The sequence below is a fragment of the Myodes glareolus genome, chromosome 22 (genome assembly GCF_982192425.1).
Source record: "Myodes glareolus chromosome 22, mMyoGla1.1, whole genome shotgun sequence".
NCBI classification, from domain to species: Eukaryota; Metazoa; Chordata; class Mammalia; order Rodentia; family Cricetidae; genus Myodes; species Myodes glareolus.
In genome coordinates, this window is record NC_142047.1 from 49,152,799 (window position 1) to 49,174,126 (window position 21,328).

Consider the following 21,328-nt stretch of genomic DNA (forward strand, 5'->3'; position numbering starts at 1 on the left):
CCAGGGGCACACAGAGAAACCCTGTCTCGAAAAACAAAACAAAATGAAAAAGAAAGAAAAGAAAGATAGTAACGTACATCTGAATTTATTGGCAAGGGGACCAATGCCAGCCTCTTAGTGGGTGGGTGGTCTTTTCCAACCCCACTTTAAGTGACTGAGAGTGGTCTAGGTGTCTCTTAGCTCTTTTGACACAATTTCCTCACTTGCCCTTAAGGGTTTGGGAGTCAACCACACCTAATTTCCCGGATTCTGACCTCTGGATACTTGCCCCAGGTAGGTGCCAAATGCCCTGAGGCACATGGTACTAAGCTTGTTGGAACCCGCTCGGGGGTTCCCGAAGAAGCAGGCATCCTCTCCACACGAAGTGGGATGCTGCCTGCTCCCTGTATTGCTGGGAACCTGGAGATCCTGTGTTTCCATTTCTTAACCTGGGAACCGGCAGTGGCGGATAAATCCGCACACCCGGGCTCTGCACATGCCTCTCGGTGGTCTGTCCCGTCCTCCACTTGAGTGGCAGAGCCGGGTGGGGTCTTTGGGCCACGTGTCCAGCCTGCTGCGCACAGTAAGCACTCAATGAAAACGACTTTTATGGTCACGGCTAGGGGCCGCGCTCTCCTTGAGCACTGTGGTCCTCAGCGCCTCCTCCCGCCCGAAGGCAGCAGGGCGGGGCGGGGCCGGCGCGGCGAAGCCCAATCAGTGCTGCCCGTGGGCTTGGGGGCGTGGCCCAAGGAGCTCCAAGCAGCTACTAGGGGCAGCGCGCCTAGTGCGGGACCCACTCGCAGCGCCCAGCATCCGCAGGGTCCCAGCGCCGCAATCTGCTCGCCCAGCTCCGCTCAGGTTGAGACCAGAGTCCTGCTCAGGTGAGAGGGACTCGGTCCCACTGCTCTTTTGTTTGTATGAGAACAAGTCTCTCCGCGAGCCCAGGCTGTCATCGAACTCTGGACTATTCCACTGTCTCAGCTGCGATGTACCCTCTTTCTGTCTTTTGCGACTCTCTTTCCCTGACTAGGGCAGATGCGGTGCTTCAGGGCTGCATGCCGCGGCACTCTGCCTGTTCGGGTGAAGGAACGGAAGCTCAGTTACGAAGCCTTTTGGCAGGGACTGACTAACAGTTAGGAAACTGAAGAACTGGGACCCCCAGCCTGATTGCAGGCAGCTCCGCGCTCCAGCGGAGGCGCGCGCTCTTTTGCTATCTCAGTGCTGTTTGCCATTATTTGGGGAGGGGTAGTGTGTTGTCAGTGGGCGTCGATAACTGGAACGCTGATGGCATGGTTGCATTAGAGGGGTGTTTCACCCTGTGCGAACAGGGTCCAGGTGATCACAGGGGCAAGTTCCTTTTGTCCCAAGTTACAGAGCCACGCCCCTTTCCAGTTTCATTGGCAACAGCCTGCAGTGAGGAGGTCTCCTCCCCGTTTCAGTTAAAAGTACTGAGGGTCAGAGTGGTAAAGTGATCTGTACTAGCAGGACGGGACTGGAACTTCTGACTGCTTCCAAAGCTTCCCATAGTTGTGTCCAGGTATAACACAGTCTGGCCTCCAAATCAAGTTAATCCTCCTGTCTCCGTTTCACCAATGTGTTGGGATTACAGTTATTTTAGAGAATATTTTAGGAAACATATTCCAGACTTTTTTTTTTTTTGTTAGAGTGGGCACCTTGAATAACTCCTCCTGTCAGGAGACTCGGCCCCAGGAACTTAGGAGGTTGGCTGCCCCATATGAGGAAAGCCAAGACCAGTTCCTTAAGGGGTGTGGGCAGACTCGGCGCTTTGGCGCCAGATGCCTGCTTCTGCAGTCCAGTTTGAACTGGCTATCTTTCCTGGGAAAGGTGAGTTGCTAGGGCAACTAAGACTGTGTGAGAGGCTGTCTGGATGCCTGGGTCTTCTGAGCCAAGAGTGGTCAGGTCACTGTTGGTCCTGGACTCCTTGCCCTGCTCAAGTAGGGTGAGTCCCTTTTTCCAGATGATCCCACACTCCACACATCAGGTCTGGAGTCCGACAGCTGTATAGAACAAGTCTGGACCGTACCCCCTGCCCCAAACAGACTGAGGGGTGTGCTAGAGTCTTGTGTAGCATGCATCTGACATCCTGCTTCTGCCACCATCTCCACCACCTCTCACCCCAGGAGGAATAGCAGGTGTGGGTGGGGCTATATTGCTTGTGCTGGGGTCTGCACCTGGGGACCTGGGTCAGCGCTAGCTCAGAGTCCTGCTTCCCGGCTCAAGGTGCAGTGTGGCTTGTGGTATTACCCCTCCCCCTCCCCCCAGACCTGGATCTAGATGTGAACACTCATGACTTATAGGTCCTGCCTTTTTTTAAAAAAAAAAATTGTTTTTATTGAGCAATATATTTTTCTCCACTTCCCCTCCTTCCTCTCCCCTCCCCTTCTACCCTCCTCCCATAATCCCCACACTCCCAATTTACTCAGGAGATCTTGTCTTAGGTCCTGCCTTTTTAAAGACAGCTCTCTGTCCCTTGCTGCCTCTGCTCCTCGACCTGACCTTCGCAGGGGACTTTATTTAAGGGGTCCAGGAAAAACAGCCAGACAAGAGAGGAGAAACACAGAGGGAGGTGCTGATTCTTAGAGGGAACGGCAATGACAGTTACCATAAGGCTGGCACCTGGCACTTCTCTGGAACATCTTGTGACCCACTATGTCCAGGGTTTCCTCGAGCAATACATCTCAGCCTGCCCTGTGAGTGGGCGCGCCCCATCCCCTGCTGCTTAAAGTGCATGCATGTGCAGAACACAAAACAGCTGAGCCTAGGGAGTGCTTCGCCTCTAGCTGGGCTCCCCCGACTCCCGGGTTCAGAGGAAGTTGCTTTGCCTGGTACAAACATGACTGTCACTGCTTCCCTCACTCTGCCATAAGGGTGCTTTTAGCATCTCCAAGCACTTGGCCCCAGGTCGGGGGTGGGTGTGGGGGAGTAGGGAATGAAGGGGCTAGACCGACAGGGCTCTTCCCCAGGGTGTGGTCAGCACACTAAAAGCCTTGCCTGGTGACCTGGGTCAGCGATGCTCCCAGATCCTGCAGAAGGGTGGGGTCGGTCTGCAGGAGCAGGGGGAGGACCTAGGTGGACAAAGGAGAGCGTGGGGACCTTCAGAGCTCCCACATGGCACCCGTCTTGCATGGACGACACTGGAAATGTCTACGGGCACGACCCTGGTGCTGACCATGGCATTGTGGGAGCTGGCGTGAGGCTCTTCTCTGTCACCAGTGTAATTTGTGCGTAGGGGAGGTGCCTCTGTGTCTGCTACTCTGGGAACTGGAAGCTTAATTTTTTTTTTAACTCACTGCATTTGATGAGTCCCAGATGTGCAGAGCCCGTGTCAGTCAAGAGGGCTGATGGCTCGGTGGTTTTTCAGGAAGGGAGGCTGCAGTGCAGCCAGGCGCCGTCATTTCACTGAATGGAGAGTTAGCACACGCAGCGATGTCCCCAATAGAGCACCCTGCCCCAGAGCAGGCCAGGACTTTTCTGAACCAGCCATGCTCTGTTTTCTTGAAAAAGTATAAAATATACATATACATAAAATCTGTCATTTTTATTTTTTTAATTTAAAAATCGTATTTTTTATTAAGTGTGTGTGTGTGTGCATGTATGTAGGTATGTACATGCTAGGGTGTATGTGCAGAAGTCAGAGGACAACCTGTGGGACTCCATCTTTCCTTTTATCTTTGTAGATCCAGGCATGTGATTGCATTTAGGTTTTCAGACTTGGCACAAACACCTTTCCCCATGGAGTCATCTCACTGCCCCATAATGAACCACTTTTGTTTGTTTGTTTGTTTTTTGAGACAGGACTTCTCTGTGTAGCTTTGAAGCCTATCCTGTAACTTGCTCTGTAGACCAGGCTGGCTTCAAACTCACAGAGATCCGCCTGCCTCTGCTCCCAAGTACTGGGATTAAAGGCATGCACCACCACCACCCGGCTCAGAATGTCCTACTTAAAAAAAAATACTTATTTAGTTATTTTTATGTGTATGTATTTGCATGTGGGTTTGTGCCCATGACAGTATTATTGCCCAAGGAGGGCAGAGAAGCCTCAGATCTGCAGAACTGGAGTTACAGATGGTTGTGCATCCTGCAATGAAGGTGCTGGGAACCGAACTCGGGTCCTCTGCAAGAGCAGCAAGTGTTCTTTCTTAACTGCCGAGCCATCTCTCCAGCCCTCCAAACATTACCACCTTAAAGTGCACAGCATTTCGTGTATTGGTAGTGTTGTGTGGCCAGTGCAACAATCTAATTCCAGAACATTCTCAACATTCTGTGTCCACGAGCAGTTACGCCTCAGGCTTCTCCTCCAGGACTTATCCCTGCTCGTCTTCTTAGTGTCTTTGGACATTCTCTCATCCTGGACATTTCTCACAGGTAGAGTCCTGCAGCCATGTAGTGTTTGTGCCTGGGCATTGTCAAGATCCATCCATTTGGTAGCATATATGTGAATATATTTACTGCATTTTTTTGAGACAATGATTTACAACGCAGCCTTGGACGACCTAAAATGTGCTCTATAGACCAGGCTGGCCTTGAACTCAGAGATCACCTGTCTCTGCCTCCCAAGTGCTGAGATTAAAGCCATGTACCAACATACCCGATTTTACTACTATTTTTTCCGTGTGCAAAGTGAAGGTTTCTCTATAGCATTTTCTTTCTTTTTGGTTTTGAGATGGGCCTCACTGTGTAGGCCTGGCTGGCCTGGAACTCACAATGTATCCCAGGCTGGTCAACCCTCTTATTGCTTGGATTACAGGTGTGCCATCACCATGACTCATTTTTGTGCTGGGGTTGGAAAAAGGCATACAAGACCAGTGTTCTGCTAGTGAGCTACATCCCAGCCCCTCACTGAGGGATTCTAGGCTGGCAGCTGCTCTACCTCTGGGTTGTATATCCCATCCTCCGTCGAGCGTATTTTTCTTCTCATACTTCTGCAAATGCCCTGCTTAGTATTCTGGCAACACTATGCACATGGTTCTGTAGATGTGTGTGCAGAGGAGACAGCAGGTCACATGCCCATTGGTGAGAAAGCTGACTCCTTCATCCACTGTGAGTAAGCACCATCAGTTTGGCTGCTCTCACCCAGATGGCAGTGAGCTCTTCCGTGGTGGGTACAGACAGACACTGTGGCCGGGAGCTCTGTGGCAGGGCTGACGTCTTGGCCTGAGTCACAGCAACCCACTGAGAGTCCTGTCTGAAACATTGCCCTGGGGGAGCCCTGCTCTGTTTCCCACCCCCAGATTGCAACTATGGTATTTTCGGGCAGACACCCCCCTTTCCAGGCCATGGGGACATGATGATCCAGCCAGAAGGAAGGTTGCTTGGCCTCTAGTGCTGTGTCAGCTTAGGAAAAACCCACAAAATTGGGAGCCGGGGAGGCCTAATGAGAGATTTTGCAACTTTTGGACCATCAAAAAAAAAAAAAAAAAAAAAACCCCTTGCAAACTATGAAAACCCGCATTTTCAGTCCAATTTCTGGAATGTGTCATGTTTGAATGCTGAATGGCAAAATTCCAGAAGAAATGGCAGCCACAGTTCCATTTTGCTTGTAGGCCAGAGGTCCCAGTGCTAACCCTGCCCCAAAATTCTCTCAGGCGGGACGAATCGCACTTGCTCTCGAGGACCGGGGCTGGCATCAAGCCTGTGTCTTCTGACCCTTCGTGGACTGGGCCCGGGACTGGGCCCGGGACACCAGGCCAAAGAGACCATGTTTCAGCTGCAGGGAAAGGGACTGGGCTGAGGGGAGCCGCTGACCACACTAGGCTGAGCTCCGTATAGGTCCACAGACCTGGGACGGGGATGGCCAGGGTGTAGGATCAGCTCAAACGAGGGTAGCCCAGGGTCTATCTTGCCACCATGGGTTGTACCACTGAGCAGCCACTACCTAGGAGCAAGTCCTTTGCCTGGGGATGTAGCTTTTTCTAAAACAAGTTCTGCTGCCACAGTCAGGGTACCCCAAGGACTCTGGGAATATGGGGTTTTCTGGAGCCCTGTGCTTATGGGGGAAGGGGTAAAAGCATCAGGAGGAGCCATCTGTGCATCGCGCCATGCCATGCCCTGACCTCCTTTGCCAACACCTCTGGCTTGTGCTGTGCCCAGCTGGCCAGTGGCCACTGTATGTTTGCTCTGATCTGATTTTATCCCTGAGCAAAATTCATCAGTCTTCCTGAGCGGTAGGAATATGAAATGACTTGAAAATATAAATCTCTTCAAACACTCAAAGCAATCCTTCCTGCATGAAATAGGAAGTACGTTCTAGGATTGGGCAGGTGGTAGAGGGATCAGCCGAACTCTGGAAATGTTGGGGTAAGGTGGGGTAAGGTGGACTGGGGAGGTAATGACTCAGTTGGGAGAGCGCTTGCCTAGAATGTACCGAGCCCTGGGTTCCATTCCCTGTACTCCATAAATAAGGGCATGGTGGCACACACCTCTAACCTTAGTGCTAGAGACGGAAGCAGGAGGATCATGGATTCAACGTCATCCTCCACTACATAATGAGTTTGAGGCTAGCCTGGGCTATGTGAAGATCCTGTCTGAAGCAAACAAATAACAGAACAAAGCCAAAGGTGGGGAAGGAGGAGACAGTCAGGCTCTCTAGAACAGCGATTCCCACAGTGGGTTCCCCAGACCAACAGCAACCCTTGTGACCTCAATAGAAACATAGGTGACCAGGTCCCACCCCAGACTGAACCAGGGAGTGCAGTTGGCATCTGTTCTTGTCTTTGAAACGGGTACTGCTATGTAGCCCAGGCTGGCTACATAGCAGGCTGGCTAATCCTCCTGCCTCTGGAGGAGCTTGATTCTTGAAATCTTCTCATGACCCCAAACCAAGGAGAAGGGTGTTTGGGGCTGGGGTTCCCTTAGCATTTCAGCATGTGGGAGGCCTGCTTTAGTAGCAAGCAATAAGCCAAAACCAAAACCTTTCTTGGGAAGCATGCCCCGCATGGTGGCGCTCCATGTGCAGAGCTGATTCCAGATGCTCTGGAACCCCGGCAAGTGTCACAAGGACCTTGGCATCCTTCCAGAGCATGCGTGTGCCGGGGACCTTGCTGGGTGCATCTACTTACCTGCTCTGAAGCCATCCTTGCACCAGCCAAGCGCTGCTCCAGCTGCAGGGTTGTGGAGACGGCTAAGTCGGCAAAGTGCTTGCTGCACAAGCCCAAGAACCCGAGTTCAGTCCCTAGAACCCGTGTAATGATGCTGAGTGTGGTGGCGTGTGCCTGCAATCCTAGCACTGTGGCTTGCTGGCCAGTTAGCCTAGGTGAATCTGCAAGTCACAGGCCAGTGAGAAACTGTGTTTCAAAAATGTAAATAAACAAATAAGGTATATGACTCCTGAAGAGCATCCACACATGCGCACGCACACACGCACACACACTAGGCCTATCTGCAACAAGTAGCATCGTCACCACACACACGCACAGCTTCCCCACACGTCCTGGCGGTCCTCCACAGCTGAACACGCTATTTATTTCCAGGACCTTGGCAGCCTGGTGAGCACCAAGAGATATTTTCATCAGGGCCTTGGCCATGTGGGACAAAGTGCCCTGCCAGCTAGGAGGTGAACCCAGCCCTGTCTGGGTGAGGTTCTGTGCTGCCTGGCGGACCCTTATCTGGACTCCTTCCTTTCCGTTTACTTTTCAGGGCTGTCGGGGTCAGTCCCAGCCTAGAGACCCTTGAGGGCCCAGGCGAGGGTGGGTGCGATTCTCCTCTGTGTGCTGGTGAGGTTTTTGAGTGGCTGTTCATGCCTCTTGTAATTCGTCTTTCAAACAGTCTGAGCAAACTTAAACAAACCTGGCTTTCATTGAAGCTCAACATCTAAGAAACGATGGGTCATTACTCATCCGCTGCCAGGTAAATCTCCTCCCAGATGAGGCCACAGAGCCCAGCCAGCCTACAGAGGTCTCCCGGAGCCCTCCTGTCACCCCACCCCCAGGGTAACCATATCCAGACTTCTAATGGTGCAGGCCAGGTTTGAACTTCACATGAAGGAACTGTGTGTGTGTTTAATCCTCAGAGTCTGGCTGGCTCTGTGCCACACGCAAAGGTGAGGCGTTGCTGGTCTGCTGCACACGGACAGGCTTTCAAAGTTAAGCCAGACCTCAGCCAGACCTGCAGCACTTACTTCCTGCAGAGGTTCCTCTCTACATTAGGCAGAAAGCAGGACTCCTCACAATGGCCTTCAAAGCTCCCGGCTGCCGGGCCCTGGCTGCCTATAACCTCACTTCTTTTCTGTGTTTGACTTTGGTCCATGCAGGTAGCATCGCCTCCACGCCTTCATCCTTCCTCCACCCCAATGACAGGGGCCACCGCCCTACGTCTTCAGGGCCTTTTCCAGCCTAGATCCTGGTACCAGTGTCGGCTGCATGTTACCTCCCTTCCTGTGGAGCCCTACAGAGGAGACTCCATGTCCCGGTCCTTGCCCTGCCCTGCTGAAGTTGTTCTGCCTTCCTAGGGGCATTGCAGTTCTAGGGGCTGTGTGGCTAGTCCAGGTTGTAGCCTGTCTCTCCGAATAAGGTCCATTTGGGATTCAGGTTCACCAAGAAGGAACACAGAAAGAGATATGGTGGGCACTGACCAAACAGACATTGATTCGTGTGGCCTTTGCACGCATCCTGGCCCAGTTTAGCTTTATTCCTAAGGAATAGAGTTGTGGAAAAGACCCTCTGGGAGGGTGGGATTTGAACCCAGGCCTGACTCAGACGTGTTTCTCGCACTGCCCATGACTCTGGCGCTAGTCATTTCCCTTTCCTTGGGGATGGAGGGCTCTTTTTCTTTATCCAGAGTTTGATATGAAGTCTTGTTGTCAGGGAGACCGTCACACATCAGCAGGAGGAAGTCAGACCTAGGAGTTACGCATGGGTTATTATTTTAAGAATACCCTAATTTATTATCTGGGCGCTTAATTTGGCTTTTTTTTTTCTGCGTTGATCATGCTTGGCTTCAGTACAAAATGGCTTAAACATTTGTTGGCTGAGTCTTATTTATGTCCAGAATTAGTCCAGAATAATGTTTTAGGCCTTGAATCCCAATTACTGGACAGACTGAGGGAGGAGGATTACGAGTTCAAGGCCAGCCTAGATGTCTTATTGAGAGCCTGGTTCAAAATGAAGAGTGAAGAGAAGGCCAGGGATGTAGCTCCACGGGAGAGTGCCTGACGACCACGAGAGAGGCCGTGAGCTTGTTTCCCAACACCACACAGATACTCCATCAAGTTGGCTTAGTATCTTGTGTCTATTAAGCATCCAGATTCATTCCACGAATCCGCTAAGGACTGTTTTCTTGCTGGGGGCACAGAGGACAGTATGTTGTGAGGCATTGTGCACTGCAGGCCGGTACCTGGCTGTGGAGAGTTCGGGTGGTGTCGGGGGTGGCCAGCAGGGCCGGAGCCAGCCTGCCATCTCCCTTGAGTCTGACCTTGATCCTGTCAAAAAGCAGACAGGATCCAGTGAGGAGGGGGAGACACCGCAGCCTGCTGTCTGCTGCTCACCCAGGCATCTGTAACGGGATGTTCTCTGCTTAGCCCTGGGATCACTGCTTGGAAGTGGGGCTGAGTGTCCCTCCTCCCAGCCACATTTCATTCCCGGGATTTCTGGGTGGTTTGTGGGTATGACTCTGATCCATCGTTGGCGTCCCCCTCAGATGGAAGCTCTCTCTTTGTTAGAGTTGAGGAGGCGCAGAGCCGGGGAAGCCCCGTGGCGTGGGCTCAGTGGCTGTCCAGTGAGCAGGGCTCTGGGCTGAGGCACCACATCCATGTGGGGCAGTGGGACAGAGCCGCTGCCTGGGTGAGACGGATAGATGGGAGGCTTGAGTATAAGGAATACATTGGCCCTGCTCCTCAGGCCTCTCTATGACCGTGGCCGGGCTGTTTGCTATCCTTATTTACTGACTTTAGCTTCCTCCTTTGTGAAATGGGCTTGTAAAATCAGTGACCCTGTCCTTTGTGGCAATGATGACACATGAGATTCCAGAAATGAAGGAGCGTGCACCACTGGGCCATCCCCACCCATCACACCTTGGCCAGGTCATCACTGTGGACATGGACTCACCCATCTTTGGAGTGCCAGGACTGGCCCATCAGTTCATGGGAGCTGACAGCTCAATTTCCCGATAGTTTGCAAATCAGATAACAGAACCTCCATGAAGGCGAATTCACACAGACTTGAAGAAGGCACATTTGAACCGAAGGCAGCAGAGTCTTCTGGCTCAGACTGTTTGGGTTGCATCTCACTGTCTGTGTCCTGAGCTGGCGGATGGCCAGTGGGCAACTGCGGTGGTTTTTCCTACAGACACTGTCTTCAGTGATGTCACACGGATGGGGAGCTTGAGATTGGCCACAGTGGCACCTATGCACCAAAGGGATGGGTGAGCGCCACAGAACAGGCCATTCGCTTGAGTGTCTAACACATAAGAAGCTTGCTGTAGTCAGCTAGCGGGAGAGGTGCACAGTGCAGGTCCAGTACTGGGGACCCAGCTCCCAGACAGACACAGGAGGGGGCTCCCAGATGATAAGCTTCACATCTGTGCACAGTTGTCTGGGTGGTTCCCAGCCAGGGGGTGACACTGAGCCTCCGGCCCGATGTCCTGGGACCCTTTTCCCCAGAGAGCCAAGTAGCTCAGACTAACGGCCATCCTGAGTCAAGAGTACTGGGGCTTCATTTCTCTCAAGCATGAGATGTTTAACAGGATTTTAAGGCTCCGTTTGGCTAAGGCAAAGGGGAGACTTTGAAATAACAGTTACAGGAAGACCTGTCTCCCTCTTAGCCCTTGGTCCCAACTGCCCTCTTTTGTTTGTTTGTTTGAGAATGGGTCTCATGTAGCCTAGGTTAGTCTCAAATTTACTATGTGGCCGAGGACGGCCTTGAACGTCTGATCTTCCTGCCTCTACCTCCTGAGTTGGGGGTGGAACCAAGAGGCTAGGCACGCTATTGGCTGAGTTGAGTCCCAAGCCCCAGTCTAAGCCTTTGAAAGCCTGTTGCATTCTATTTCCACTAGGACTAACTCATGTCTATCACTCGAAGATGTGGGACTTAGAGAGCCCCCCCCCCCGTATATGCAGATGAAGCCCCGAGAAGCTGATGCTTTGCCTGAGGCCACACAGCTGGTGGGGGGCAACATCAGGATTGAACCCAGGTTCTGTTTTCCTGGAAGCCCAGGATGCAGCCAACAGAGTCCACCGTGGACCACAGTCCTTATATGGCTCCTCTGATCCAGAACAGAGGAGGCATGCCCCTCCCCATTCATTCCATAAATATTTATTGAGCAGAGATGTGTCAGACAGGCTCTGGGACTCGGTGGTGAGAAGGCTGACAGGTCCATGGAGTGATTAATTCCCACAAGGCTTTCCAGGAAGGGGAGCCCATGGTGAGCAGAAGTTTACTGGCGGGCTTGGCAGCGGGCACGTTGGGGTCAGGGGCTGGGCTGAAGGAACAGCGTGTGCAGAGACCGGGCCAGCAGCTGGTGTCTTAGCTCTGACATCTTCTTGGCAGGCTTTCCCAAACACAGAGCAGCTGGGCCGCATGATGCAACCACCTTCCCCGTCGGCCCCTCGTTTCTGGATCAGGGGCTTTGCTGGCTTTCCATCAAAACCTCTTTTAGAGCTCTGAATGGCATCAAGTGCCATCCGGGACTGGTGGGGTCACTGGAGGGCTAATATGACGGCAGCTGCGTTGTCCTCAAGGCTTCAAGGAGCTGGGTTTCCAGCCTTGGTTCCCCCTCCAGCTGGCCACCCAGACTCCCAGACCTGATAATGTGTACAGGACTCAGCTTTGTCTGCTGTAAAATGGGGCTGCAAACCTTCCGTCCGCAATCATGGCCCAATGCATGCCCAGCCCTAGGAATGTAGGCATTCCAGCAGAGTTGATTTCACAACCCGAGTCTCACCATTGGCCCTGGAATCCTAAAGTATGGTCTAAGCTTCCTGTATCCCTCTTGCCTTGTTATTGTGGGAACTGGATGCTTTAGCTCCCTGGGGTCTTCTGAGTTCTGTTCTGTAACTCTGGCAAAAGAGAGTGAGATCATGCAGAAACCTTCTTGGCTGTGTGGGCCTGCAGCCCCCGGGGGGCAGTCTGAGTTGGTGAGCAATAGAGTGTCAGAAGGTTGGTAGGGGGAGGCTCCTCTAGAAATGGTGTTGAGAGTAAGAGGGATGGCTCAGTGTGTAAACAGATCCCTGTGCAAGCGTCAGAACCAGCGTTCGGATCACTAGGACCACTGTAAAATCTGGGCAGGTGTGGCAGCTACCTGTAATACCAGCACACAGGAGACAGAGGTGGAATCCCAGGAGCAAGCTGGCTTCACAGACTAGATGAAACAGCAAGAGCCTCTGCCTCAACAGATAAGGTGCAGAGGGATTGAGGAAGACCTCTGACATCAACCTTGGCACATGCGTGGATACCTGTGGGTATGCATGCAAACATGTGGGGACATACACACCCACCCATGCACACTGTATGCAGAAAAGGAAAGAAGAGAAAAGAAACGAGGCGAGGGTATTGAATTTGGTGAGGCCAGGGAGAAGCAGGTGAGAGAGAAGATACCGGGAACGTGAACCTTATCCCGGATGCTGGGGGAGCTGGGGCCCAGGGCCTCACTGCGTCCAGCTGAAAGACCGAGGGAATGAGGATGTGGCTGCAGCTGGAGAGGGAAGCTCACAGTGTATCAAGGACACAGCACAGATGGTACTGCGTGTGTGTCTGCCAAGGAGGGGCATGTCCTGGGCAAGTATCCCAGAGGCTTTCTTCATCTCCCCGGGGTGACACATTAGGAGTCTTTGGCTACAGAGTCACCACGTGCGCAGCTTCCCAGCGTCCTTCCTAGGAGGCAGGATGGAATGCCAGAGCCCCAGAGCCAGGCCTTGCTGCTATGCTTTTGGGTGTCCGTGTCCCTGATAGGATACATTGGTATTCTCCACTCAAAGAAGAGCCCTTCTGGAGAGTGTCATGAAACAGGGTGACCACCCCTGTAGCCCCAGCTCCTGTCTCTGGCTGTCCAGTGTTGGACAACCATCTTAACTCAAGCTCTGTCCCATTTGTAGAATGGGAGCCATAGGACCACAACTCTGGATAATGGAGAGCCATGGCAGCCAGGTGCTCACACGGCAACTAGAGAAGGGCAGGGCTCCTTCTAGAAGCCGCCAAGATTCCTTGTCAGGATCAGCTCAGTCGTTGCTCAGTTCTGGTGATCCAGGACAGCATGTGGGCCTACTTCACAAAAGGTTTTGGGGCCCGTGCGAAGACTTAATAAGTGGGTAACGGTGCTTGCTTCCCAGCCTGATGACCTGTGTTTGATTCCTGGGGCCCACACTGACTATAGCAAGTTGTCATCTAACCTCTCTGTGCACCCCATGACAAGCACATATGACACACAGATGAAAATGGTAGAAAAGGCAGATATACATATGTAGTACCGAGGAATGGGCAGCAAGTGGTCTTAACTATGGAGTCATTTCTCCAGCCTCTTAATTTTTTTATTTTGATACAAGATCTTGTCAAGCAGTGTAGGTTGGCCTTGACCTCAACATGTACTCCAGGCTGGCCTTGACCTCGTGAGCTTCTGGCCTTAGGCTTAGAATGCAGGAATATGCTACCACATCTGGCCCTGGTGCTAGTTTTGATGCGGCTGTTTGGGTAGTGCATGGGGAATGGTCCCCACAGGCTGGGATGCTGGGCACGTCCCTGTGTCCCATGCTTGTGGCTTACTGCTTTGACACCATGCACCAGGTCGTGGGGGTCTCTTGTCTTTCTCCCCCCCTCTTGTTCCTTACAGCTACAGCCCAACAACACCTGAGACACACCTCTTCCTGCTTCTGTATTGCCTGGTGTGTAATGGTCTGCTGTGGCCTGGTCCCACAGTTCACATGTCAGTCATGATGCCTGAAGCCAGGAGGCAGAGACGGAGCTGTGGGTGAATCTGGCTCCTCCCGGGGTCCTCCTTGGCTTGCAGGTGGTACTATCTCTCTGTGTCCTTCCACGCTTGTCCCTCTACTTGTGTTTGTGTCCTGATCGCTTCTTTTTTTATTTATTTTATTCTGGTTTTTCAAGATAGGGTTTCTCTGTGTAACAGTCCTGGCTGTTCTGGAATTCACTCTACAGACCAGGCTGGCCTCGAACTCACAGAGATCCACCTGCTTCTGCCTCCTGAGTGCTGGGATTAAAGGCGTGCGCCACCACCACCTGACTCCATGCTGTATTTATTAAGACCAAAGCATAATCCTAGCGGCTCCTTTTACCTGCTGTGTAATTCTCCACCCCGTTTTCCCTTCCTTGTCACTAGTCTATTTACCATTCCCCTTACTGATTGTACCTTGATTGTGCATGCCTCAGTTAGCCCTAGGTTTTCATCTGGTTGAGCAGAGTAGTGTCACCTGGCAATGGATGCTTTGGGCCTCTGGGCCCTGCCCTTTACGCTACCCGAGTGCAAAGCAACACAGGTGGGGCATTGCCACGGTCCCAGGCTGGACAGACAGTGACATGTCACTTTGACCCGACTCTGTGCAGGTGGAGATGCACCTATATAGTAGTGATTGACCTGAGAGGGCTTGGGCCCTCTGAATGGTCTACATTCTTGGTGGTTGGGCCATTGCACCCAGTGGGCCTTTCCTGGTCCCCTGGGTGAGCAGGGCAGACAGGCTTGACTCTGGCATACTAGAGAGCAGCTGATGGGACCCTGGAGAGTTTCCAGGGTGGGAGGTGAGGACTGTGCCTGTCAGGGCACCCTGACTCTGCCCTGCCTCCTGGGACAGCAGCAGCTCTCTCAGGAACTCTAGTTCATCTTCCATCCCCTCCCCGCCTCTGTTTACCCTGCCCCTGACAAGTCCCAAGCCCACGGGACAGGTGCATACCAGGCGTTTCTGTGTGAGCAAAGACTTTGGCCAAAGGGACGGAGCCCTTCCTATGCTGGTTTGGTGGTGTTGGGCAGAGCTGACTTAGTTCTAACTCGCTGTCTCCTGTTTCCTCTTTTCTTTCTAGAACTTTCTGGTACCCAGCCCTGCCTCAGGAGCCCAGGCTACCCTGTCCCCTTAGCGTGGCTGCAAGCGTGGGGGCCATGAGCTGTCTTCTAAGTACTGTGGTCCCAATGGGGCTGGCTCTGCTGGTCTGTGGAGCACAGGCCTTTTTTCTCCCCAACACCACGAGCCTGGAGAAGCTGCTGAGCAAATACCAGCAGGCCGAGCCACACTCCCGGGCACGCAGGGCCATCCCCTGGTCCGACCGCCAGGAGATCCTCATGCTGCACAACAAGCTGCGAGGTCAGGTATATCCCTCTGCCTCCAACATGGAGTATATGGTGAGTGCCCACAGGAATGATGGCCAGCTAAGGCCGGCGCGGTATCTCATGATTTCTTGAGAGGTCTCATGTACTTACTATGTGGTTGAAGATGACTCAACTTCTGATTGGTCCACATCCAGCTCCTTAAGTATCGGGGTTACTGGTGTGCATGGCTCCCTTTCTGACAGCTTAGGCTGCCTCCAAACTCAATGTGTAGTCAAGGATGACCTTGAACTTGACCTCCACCTCTCAAGTGCTAGGGTTGCAGGTGTCCGTCCACCAGCATGCCCAGTTTCTGCATGGATGGAGCCCAGGGTTTTGTGCATGCTAAGCAAGCACTCTACCGACCAGCTCGGCTACAAGCACGCTACCTCCCGGACCACACCCCACCTCAACTGTGCTGTATGTCTCGTTTCTCTCTTTGCTTCAGTGGTGTCGAGGCCTGGCTTCTCTCCCTCTCCAGCCCTGTCTCTGTCTTTGTCCCCCAGGTCACAGTCCCACATCCTCCATCAAGCAGCCAGTGACTTTCCTTTAGAGACCACTCTGGTACTGATGGGTCCTTCATGGTCCCATGGTCTGGAATGAGTGGATAGCTCTGTGGGCCCTGAGCAAGGCTACCTTTGGGGAACGTGGTACAAGCACCCATCTTTTCCCTTAGGAAATATGGGCACTCTTCCAAGATGTCAGCGAGCGAGGTGGCTGTATACATTTTTGGGGGTGTAGAAACGTAAAAGGGCACCCTGGGTCCTGGGTCGTCTCCCTTTCAGCTGGTCTTGGCTGAAGATGACAGAAGCCACAGAGGTCTTTCTTCCTGAGCTCTTGCTGCAAGCTGTTTGGGTAGCCAGGTGAAGTGGTCACTTGACCCTGAGTTCCAAGGTGGAAATGTCGCCCTTGACTGGGTTTCTCGAATCAGTGTGGGGATGAGGATGGGGAGAGGCTGGTCATGCACCACAGGGCCTCTTGTTGCCACTGGCCTGGATCCTCTACTTTGGTAGCCTTTAAAACTTGGAGGTTAAAGCCCCCTGTTTCCCAGGCACTGCCCGGGGAGGCTGGGTACCACTCACACGTGGATTGGGTTCCAGCGATTGCTCAGAGAGGCTATGTTGTCGATGGTAGCTTCAGGCCGTCCTCATACCCTCTTGCCAAGGCTGAGACAGCTCCTGCTGGGGGATCACGCCCCGGCAACACTCCCTGGGCAGGTGGATGGGATGGTGTGTCTTCCATCAGAGGTGCCATGGAGAACTGGGTCGGAGGTGCGAGCATGGGGACCCGAGGGATCCTGGTGGGAACCTGGGAGAACGGGAAGCATTAATCCCAAGCTGCACATGGGAAGCTAAACCCAGAGCGACTGATCTGGAAGGGTCTGGCCCTTGACATCCATGGCGAGGCTGCCTGTCCCCACACCTGCTGCTCAGGGGAGGTGTGCCGTGAACACAAGAGTGTCGGGGGACTGGGCTCTTCCCTACTTTTCAGTCCTCTGCATGCCTGAGGATTAGCTAACTGGTGAGTTCTGTGGAGTTATTGCACATATGTTGTGTTCTTGCCCAGAAGACCTTGTACTCATGAGACTGCTGACTAGAGGTGACATTGTGACAAGTTGAGCAGGCCAGGAGGTGGAGGGAACCCAAAAGGGGAATGAGGAACTCGAAGGCAGTTACAGAAGCTAAAGGCTGCGGTGGTTGCCAGTGGGATTAGGAAGAATGAGCTTGTAGGCAGGGAAGGGTGTGAGGGAACAGAATGGTGAAGCCTCACTACCTCCCACATCTTGTTCCCTAGAAAGGAAACAAGTGGGGTGCCTGTGAGGAGTTGCATAGTGCTTGGATTTCTGATCCCCCCAACATATCATGGGGCTCCTGGAGAGTCACAATGGGTCCCACAGACCTAGAGCCAGAGCCTAGCTCTGGACTAGCTGGGTGTGTGGCTGTGACTCAGTAGCCTGGCTTCTCACAGCTTTGGCTCCCTTTTCTGTAAAATGAAATAAGGCAGGTACTCTCCAGGACCATGGCAGGAAGGCAAGGAGAGACTTGAATGCACCCAGGGCTCTCACCGAGGGTTTGGGTGGGCTCTCAGCTCCTGAGGATGGCCCGAGGGTGACCAGGACGCTCACTTGCCCTCTCTGTGTCTGTCTGATTCTGTCCTTTGCCATCTCCTTCAGTTTCGCACTCACTCATGTTGAGAAGCTGGGCTCGCAGGCCTCTGTTAGAGGCACAGCCAGAGCTCTGACAGCCGTGGGCTGGGCTTTCTCCTTCCCCCTTCTGACGTCTCTGCCATCTCTGTCCCCTACAGACCTGGGATGAGGAGCTGGAGAGGTCCGCGGCAGCATGGGCACAGGAGTGCCTGTGGGAACACGGGCCTGCCAGCCTGTTGGTATCCATCGGGCAGAACCTGGCTGTGCACTGGGGCAGGTAAGAGCGGCCAGCGCCCCAAGCTGCAGCATCCCCCCACCCCGGGAGTGATCTGGCTGCTGCAAGGTGACTGGCACAGAGGGCTTGGCGATCCTGTGTGTTGTCAAATGTGGAGTGGTTGAGTACTTGCCTGGCAGGTTCGAGGTTCTGGGTTCTGCCCCCAGCATCATGAACACACAAACCACTTAATGGGGCAACCTGCAGCTCTGACAGGCTCAGCTCCTTGTTTACGGCCTACTGCTTGGCAAGACAGCAACAAAATTCCAACTGCCACCCAGACTGCCCCACCCTGGATGATATCCCTTTCCTCCTATCAGCCCGTTTCCCTCTAGATGCATGGTGTCTCCTCGACCGAGAATGGCTTGTCCATCTCAGAGACCCACATACAACCTTTCTGTCCCCATAGCTTTGGCGTGGTGCTTGACCCTCTTCTGAGGCCCTCCAGGGGCCCTGGGACAGGGATGGGATCAGAGGCACAGACTGTCCCATCCCTGATGGGTAGGTTTCCTCCCCTCAGACATGCTGGCACTGGAACAGGGTTGCTAGGACTGACAGGCAGATTCCTTTCTGCCCTAGCTCCTCATGGCACGTGCCTCCGAGGGGCTGACCAGGGTGGGAGGCTGTGTCCTGGGGACTTGCTGACCGCGGCTGCTGGTGCTGGGCCCAGGCAGTAATTGTTACAAGACCTCAAACTGCTTGACTGACCGCAGCGCTGTCACCGACGGTCATTCTCTGTAAACCACTCTGTTTACACTTGCTGGTGACCAAGGGACTGTGGGTTCATAGGCGAGTTATTCTTTTTCTTCCTGATGGAAACGAAACAGAACAGTGAGTGCCCGGTGGCTCATACCTAGAGTCCCGGTGCTCAGGAAGAGGAGGCAGGAGAACCCTGAGTTCAAGGCCAGCCTGGGGCAGTGGCCGCAGATCAGTGGCCTCCCCACAGTGTCCTAGCTGTGTGGCACTCCTCAGCTTCTCACTTAATGTCTGCCGGCCTTTACCTCGGCTCCAAGTGAACTTACAACATATGTCTACCATCTTTCTCTCTGTCTCCTTGCAAATCCCCCCTGTTTGGCCCTGACCAACCCTGTTTCTGTCCTCCCTCCCTCCCTCCTTATTTCTCTCTCTCTAGAGCCCCCCACATGTAATCACTATTGCTGAGCTGCACCCCGCCCCTTTTCTCACCTTTTGAGTCAAGTTCTCACTGAATTGCCCAATGAACTCACTCTGGAGCCCAGGCTGGCTTTAAATTTGACATCTTCCGACCTTAACCTCTGGAGTAGCTGAGCTGACAAGCCTGCCTGCAGCCCCTTGCCTGCCCTACACACATTTGTATCTTAAATTAAGGAGGTCCTGGCTGCAGTGTGTCTGAAGTCTTGGGTTCTTGAGTTGCTTATATTTCACCTGTTGTGCATGAAGATGAATACATAATTAAGGTGACACGGGTAAACATTTCCTGCTCACGCAGGCAGCTTGGAGGCTACCCAAGCAAGGGTAGTTTCAGGCAGGGGCTGGCAGGTTTGGGAGCCTGGGTTGGGAGCCTATGGACCACCTACCACTTTTGTCCCTATAGGTACCGCTCTCCTGGGTTCCACGTGCAGTCCTGGTATGACGAGGTGAAGGACTACACCTATCCCTACCCCCACGAGTGCAACCCGTGGTGCCCAGAGCGCTGCTCAGGTGCTATGTGCACCCACTACACACAGGTAATTTGGGTGCCCCAGACCTGGGGTGTGTGTCTGCTAAGGCGAATGCAGGAGCGCTTACTGCCTGAGGTCTTTCCACTAATTTGGTGCTTCTCAGAGCACACTGGTTTGGTCCCGCTGTCTGCTCTGGCTGAGTTCACGGGAGGAGAAAATTGGAGTATTCTCTGGAAACTTCAATTTACATGACTGAGGTTTTCCACCATTGTGCGCATATAGCGTGTTATGAACAGGCAGCGTGCACTCCCCCAGTGGATGGCTCTTCTCTGGCGCCCTGCCTACCAGAGTTGCCCTAGGACACCCTGCCCCTGAGCTGTAACACGGTGCTGTCTTTTCAGATGGTCTGGGCCACCACCAACAAGGTTGGCTGTGCTGTACACACCTGTCGGAGGATAAACGTCTGGGGAGACATCTGGGAGAATGCTGTGTATCTTGTCTGCAACTATTCCCCCAAGTAAGACTGTGTTGTCTGGGTCACACAAGCCAGCTGGGATGCATTTGTGTGTCGCGGGGGAACTAGCTGAAGCTGGTCTCAAGAGGGAAGCTTTAGTTATCTCCGTCACAAAGAGTCTAGGAATCCCTGCTTCCAGGTGAGCGAATGGCTCGGAGAGTTAGCAAGGACTTGGGCCCCGTCTAAGGTCCTCATGGCCCCAAGGTGGCTGCAGAGTTCCAGCACCGTGTCCTCCCATACGATTCCACTTCACATAGCAGGAATGTAGGAATGGCTTGTCTCCATTGGCATTTCCCCACAAAACACCATTGGCCAGAATTAGACAAGGGGGAACCACAATTACTCTAACTGGTTTTATGAGTCATCTCCCAAGGCCACTTGTCCAAGTGTGAGTAGCTGTTGTCTGGCTGGGGGAGGGGAGACAGAGTGGAGAGAGAGGAGGGCGAGCAAGAGAGAGTAAAAGATAACGGTGGTGGTGGTGGGGTGAGTAGTGAGTGTTGTTTTCTCTGAAGTGGAGCCACAGACTGGCTGGTTTGTTTCAGCTTCGACTTCCCTCCCTGAAGAGGCCTGAGCATCTCTGTTACAGCGTGTCGCTCACCCAACAGCTCACTGCACAGATCTGTGCAGAGCACATAGCCACTTACCCATTGGCAGTCTGCGGTTTGAACAATGATGCTGGCCGCCATCCTGGCACGGGCACAGGCGCTGTGGCAGGCTCTCTGGCACACTTACTTACTAGAGGGATAAAGCAGGTGGCGAGAGGAGGTGGAATGAGGTGGGGATCAGGAGCTGTGGGCTTGGGAGGGGAAAAACTGTGGAAAAACCATGGCGCGTGGCTTTGGGGTGTTGGGGCTGTAGCTGCACAGCCACACTCCAGAAGGCTCTGGTCCCTGAGGCAGTTCCTAGCACAGCTGAAGGTGGAAAGCGAGGGCTAGCTTGGATTAAATATGTTTTAAAAATGCCAGTAGCTCTGGTCAGAAACGTTAACTCTTGGGACCAGTGGGATGGCTCAGCAGGTAAGGAGGCTTGCCCCCAAGCCTGATGTGATGACCCGAGTTTGATCCCCAGGACCCACGTAGCAGAAGGAGAAAACCAACTCTCTCATGCGCACACAGATGCACACTAAATAAATGTAAAAAGATTTTTTAACAGAAATTAAACTTCCAGCTCCCCAGGCACTCTTCTCTCCTCCTTCCTGGTAAAGGCACTGTATCGTCACTGTCTTCTGCTTAACCAGCCTGGGACCTGTAGTGGCCACCTCACGCCAGGGCCCAATGGCAGACACTTGCTCGTCCATGTTTGTTTGGGAGGGACGTCTGAAATGGAGGCCTAGAGGCATTTAATCTTGGCATGTAGGTGTCCATCTTCCTGCCGTGTGCCCACGTGGCCATGAGAGACAGCAGAAAGTGAGCACGCTCTTTGGGCCTCTTCTCATGAGGGCACTGGTCCTCGGAGCAGGGCTCCACTCTCCTGATTTAATTAACTTTAATTACTTTCCTAAAGGCACATGTTGGAAT

At 53.2% G+C, this 21,328-nt stretch overlaps 1 protein-coding gene across 1 annotated transcript in view; it reads left to right on the forward strand.

Moving 5' to 3' along the window:
* The first annotated feature begins 704 nt into the window (after positions 1-704).
* Crispld2 (cysteine rich secretory protein LCCL domain containing 2) overlaps positions 705-21,328 on the forward strand; it is a 55,888-nt gene continuing 35,264 nt past the window's right edge. The window contains exons 1-5 of the mRNA XM_087900470.1: positions 705-860; positions 14,958-15,273; positions 17,542-17,660; positions 19,231-19,363; positions 19,699-19,814. Of these exons, the coding sequence (XP_087756596.1) occupies positions 15,034-15,273; positions 17,542-17,660; positions 19,231-19,363; positions 19,699-19,814 (608 nt within the window). The 5' untranslated portion in view covers positions 705-860; positions 14,958-15,033. The remainder of the gene's footprint in view (positions 861-14,957; positions 15,274-17,541; positions 17,661-19,230; positions 19,364-19,698; positions 19,815-21,328) is intronic.